At 40.4% G+C, this 4,204-nt stretch overlaps 1 protein-coding gene across 1 annotated transcript; it reads left to right on the top strand.

Annotated features, from left to right (window-relative positions):
• The first annotated feature begins 245 nt into the window (after positions 1–245).
• On the top strand, positions 246–3,993 carry hmgn1b (high mobility group nucleosome binding domain 1b). The gene is made up of 6 exons (XM_061898102.1): positions 246–449; positions 1,958–1,978; positions 2,129–2,155; positions 2,243–2,284; positions 2,917–3,024; positions 3,112–3,993. Exons 1-6 carry the CDS (start codon positions 432–434, stop codon positions 3,157–3,159), a joined length of 264 nt encoding a protein of 87 aa, XP_061754086.1. The 5' UTR covers positions 246–431; the 3' UTR covers positions 3,160–3,993.
• Positions 3,994–4,204: the final 211 nt, after the last annotated feature.

Below are 4,204 nucleotides of genomic sequence, written 5' to 3'. Positions count from 1 at the left end.
TGTTTGAGATGGGGTGAAATAACCTTCGAAGAAGACTTGGTGACATGTTCGTCTTTTCCAAAAAGCAGATGGCTGCACACGGAGAGACAACTACCTCGATGGTTTGATTGACGTCAGAAATAGCCACACAGCAAGAGCGCTGATTTGAACTGGTGTCGTTGGCCACTGTGTTGTCCAATCAGCAGGCGGCGAAGGCGGGACTTTTCTCGTCAATCATGCAGGAACTATAAGATTTGAATAAGGAGGGAGGGGGAGAATCCAATCCGGTTTGAGCTAGTTTTCTTCCAATGGAACATTATATGGTGTGGCTGCCCTCTATTAGACTGTACTAGTACAGCTTTACTATACCTCTATATCGTCCTCCTCTATTCGCTCAGTAGCCTGATCCTCTTCTACCTTTTTTTTCCATTAACACCACGCACAAATCAACCATGCCTAGAAGGAGCAAAGTGAGTAAACTGAGATATATCATGCATTTAATAACACAGCTGCGGTCTCGTGTGCATTGTTTTGTTGCTGCGTATTCCTGAAAATGCAAAAAAAAAAATGGAGTTTTGTTTGTGTGCGTCGTTTTGATTGTTTCGCGGTGATTATCTTCCAATAGATTTCGTTAGTATTTGCTTGCGTGCGTGGCTTATTGTTGAACAATCCTTGCAGCGTGTCCTAAGAGCATGGTGAGTGTTTTTTTTAATTTTTTGCAGAGAAAGTTGGCGGCATATTGATCGTTCACCACGCAGGGAAAAAAAATGGAAGTTTCACTTTGGCCGGAATAAAAAAACCCTTATATTCATTCATAACTAAGTATTTAGGTGTTTTTTTGTTGTTGAATTTAGTGGTGTCTTCGACGTCGGAGAAAATGTTTTATTTGTCTGTTTTTGGTTCATATTAACGCCATTGTTCGCGCGCGCGGCCGCCATTAGCCGGGGTGAAGAAGACGCAGCTGTTTGGATGGCGGGGAAAGAAGAAGGTTATGTAATGGCGAGCCGTCGTCACCACTGCGTGTATTGCTGGGGGCTTCTTGTCGATACAGAGCAGCTTTTTCAAAATAATGGCGGGAACACTCGGTTTTGGCCACTACATCAGCGATGGAAGAATGGCGGCGAGGAGGAGGAGTCCGCCCCCTCCTTCATGAGCTTTACAGTCGCTAAGCCCGGTCGCCGTTGTTCCTTTCTGTCGGGAGTGTTATGTCACAAATCTCTTGTTAAATGCTGAATGCGCCATAGCAAGTGCATCATTTTTTTACACTCCGTGTTTCGAATGTAATATTTCTGACAGGCAGTGCTTATAAAAAGCCATTAGTGTCGTTGCGCGTCCACCGGAAATGACGACCGAAATATGTATTTATTCATGGCCATTTTAATGTTTAAATTGCCACCGCTAGATCTCGTCAGGTCCCGCCCACTACTTCGGTAGCCCCTCCTCTTCCGTTACCTATCCTAGATGGCAACTGTTATGACGTGAATGTCCGGTTAAAGTTCTCCGTTTAAATGCACAATAATGAATAGAAAAACAAAAAATAGGAAGAATTAAGTACACCCCATATTCAAAGGAAAAAGACAAAATAACTGAGACAGTACATATTTAAAAAAAGTTATCAATTTTTCTCAATAACATTGAAACAAATCAGGCCTATCAGATTAAATTCATCTAAGACAACGATTCAAGGACCTTCCTTTATTTTGTAAATGCGTAACTAATAATTTCAAATCAATGATATACATTAGGTTTTACCCACATTAAAAAAATCTACTTTTATGAACGAAAAATGTTCCCTGCCACAGAAAATCATTAACTATTTTTAGGTCGCTGTCTTTTATCTAAAAAAAATATCTGCTATACTTATGCATTTAAGTGCTAATGTTATATGGACACGCCCACTTTAAAGTTGCATGACTATTATTTCATTATATACTTGTTAATACTGTCTTTTTAATTGGATTTTCTTTTTCCCCCACAGGAAGAATCAGATGCACCAGAGGTCAGAAAAAATACATATTATATATTTTCGAAATGCTGGTTTTAATTCATCATTCATTTAATATATTCTGTATTTCCCCACTAGGGGTCAGTAAAGGCACTAAAAATGTAATGTGAAAAGTAATCAGTTTGTCCCTTTCTCATGATGCAGCCCAAGAGGAGATCTCTTAGGTTGTGTGTAAGTACACAAACTTTTTTTTTATGGTGCATGCATTTTTATTTGAAAAAGATCAAGTTCATTTTGATTGAAAATGTTTTCTTACAGAAAACCACAACTGTAAAGGAAGACTCCAAAACCAAGACAAAGGTGAAGCCTCTTATGTTGCGCCAGAGAAAACACATGTTCATGGGGGTGTCGCACCAAATTTCTTCCCCCCCTACAAAAACCTTCCCCTCCATTTACTTCCGGGGTCATGATTAATACAGATGTTTTGTTAGCGCTATATTATAAAAAATATAACGCTATATTATAAAAATGCAGACGTTTTGTTAATGCTATATTATTAAAAAAACAATTTACAAACACAAGCTATGGGATGACACATTTACTTCCGGGGTCACGTTTCCTCTGACGTCATCCCATAGCTTGTGTTTGTAAATTGTTTTTTTAATTTATTTTTAATAATGTAGCTTTAACAAAACGTCTGTATTAATCATGACCCTGGAAGTAAATAGGGGGGGGGGGGGATTTGGCATGACGGGGGCTGCGTAGCGTAGATGGCTGTGCTAGAAACTTGAGGCTTCCAGCTTCCGCCATCCTAGTCACAGCTGTTGTGTCTTTGGGCAAGACACTTCCCCCTTGGTCCTAATGGGTCGTAGTTGGCGTCTTGCATGGCAACTTTGCCGTGTGTGTAAAGCGCTATATAAACACAGACTATTTACCGTCATGGTCAGATTTAGACATGTGGAGTCATGTGTGTGCAATGCCTGTCTTTGCAGAAAGCGCCCGCTAAGCCCAAGAAAGCTAAGGAGGTGGAAAAGGGCAAGCCCGAGGAGAAGGAGACCGACGCCCCCGCCGAGAATGGCGAAACCAAAGCTGAGGAAGAGGTCAGTGTCATACATAATCTGGCAGCACTAAGGTAATCCTCGGTGTAACACGTGCCTGACACTGAAATAAATGTGTGTGTCTTGCAGGCGCCAACCACGGACACGGCAGATGGGAAAGACGCAGAGGCAGAATAACATCTCTCAAAGCGCATCTTCAACCAGTGCTCCCTGTACCTCTTTTCTTGTACAATTCAGGGGAATATTTTTATCAACTATTTTCTAAACACAGGTTTTTTAGTAGTTTGATTGTAGAGAACACTTTTTTTTTTTTTAATGAAAGACAAAAAAAGTCAATTTGGGGAGAATTTCATCACGTGGAGGGAGGGGGGGATCATTGTAACCGTCAGGGGTTTTTATTTCAGTTGTTTTAAATGTGAACTAGGGAAAGGGGCCGGGGTGGGTTACGGTGTCAGAAGCCGGGTTGAGAACTGAATGAGTTTACCTGCATGGAATTACATTCCATATGCTTTAAAGGGACCGTATTTGATCTGTGCTGGGGCGGGTGATAGGCAGTCAGCCATTGTTTTTGTTGTTTATAATGAAGAACAGTGTTTTAGAATGTTTGCAAGCTTTGTCCTTATGTTACTCATGCAGTTTTTATTATGAAATTGGATCAATAAATTGAAAATCCCAAGTAGTGGAGCTCTCCCTATCCAGTGTATCTTGTGTGTTCCGTGATAGCGTCGCCATAAACTTGTATAGAAGGGTTTTTTACTTCTCTGTACGCTAATGCTACATTGTACGAATGACAAACATTTGGTTTCCTTAGCCTAGCTGTAGTAATAGTCCCATCAAAAAGTAAAGTAGTCTCTTAAATGCCAGCAGACAAACTGTACATTTATTTGACATGTCAGCAGTAGCAATCCTCACGAGGTTTAGGTGTCAATGCAAGTTTATTTGCATTTGTTCGTAGATGTACTTGTGTCATGATTGTTATCAATGGACCAATAAAGCTCGGTTGGTAGTTGATATGCTGTTTTTTTTCCGAAAAATAAGGTAATAACCAAATCTGAGTTGTAGTGTTGAGCGTCAGTGAAATTGTGGGCTATACATAATAAAACTGCCATAACTCGGATTTTGTTGACAATCCATTCCAAACTGAAAACAAGTGGAATTTGTCCTATAAGAAATCACGTAATCCAGGGGTGTCGAACTAATTTTGGCTCAAGGGTCGCATGAA

Source organism: Nerophis ophidion, linkage group LG04 (assembly GCF_033978795.1).
Source record: "Nerophis ophidion isolate RoL-2023_Sa linkage group LG04, RoL_Noph_v1.0, whole genome shotgun sequence".
NCBI classification, from domain to species: domain Eukaryota; kingdom Metazoa; phylum Chordata; class Actinopteri; order Syngnathiformes; family Syngnathidae; genus Nerophis; species Nerophis ophidion.
The sequence above is the reverse complement of the archived record's forward strand: the minus strand, read 5'-3'. Positions and strand labels throughout refer to the sequence as shown.

Coding starts and splice junctions, on each gene's coding strand:
- hmgn1b (XM_061898102.1), top strand. Junction 2,156..2,242: donor GGAGATCTCTTAGGTTGTGT/GTAAGTACACAA, acceptor GTTTTCTTACAG/AAAACCACAACTGTAAAGGA. Junction 2,285..2,916: donor ACTCCAAAACCAAGACAAAG/GTGAAGCCTCTT, acceptor CTGTCTTTGCAG/AAAGCGCCCGCTAAGCCCAA.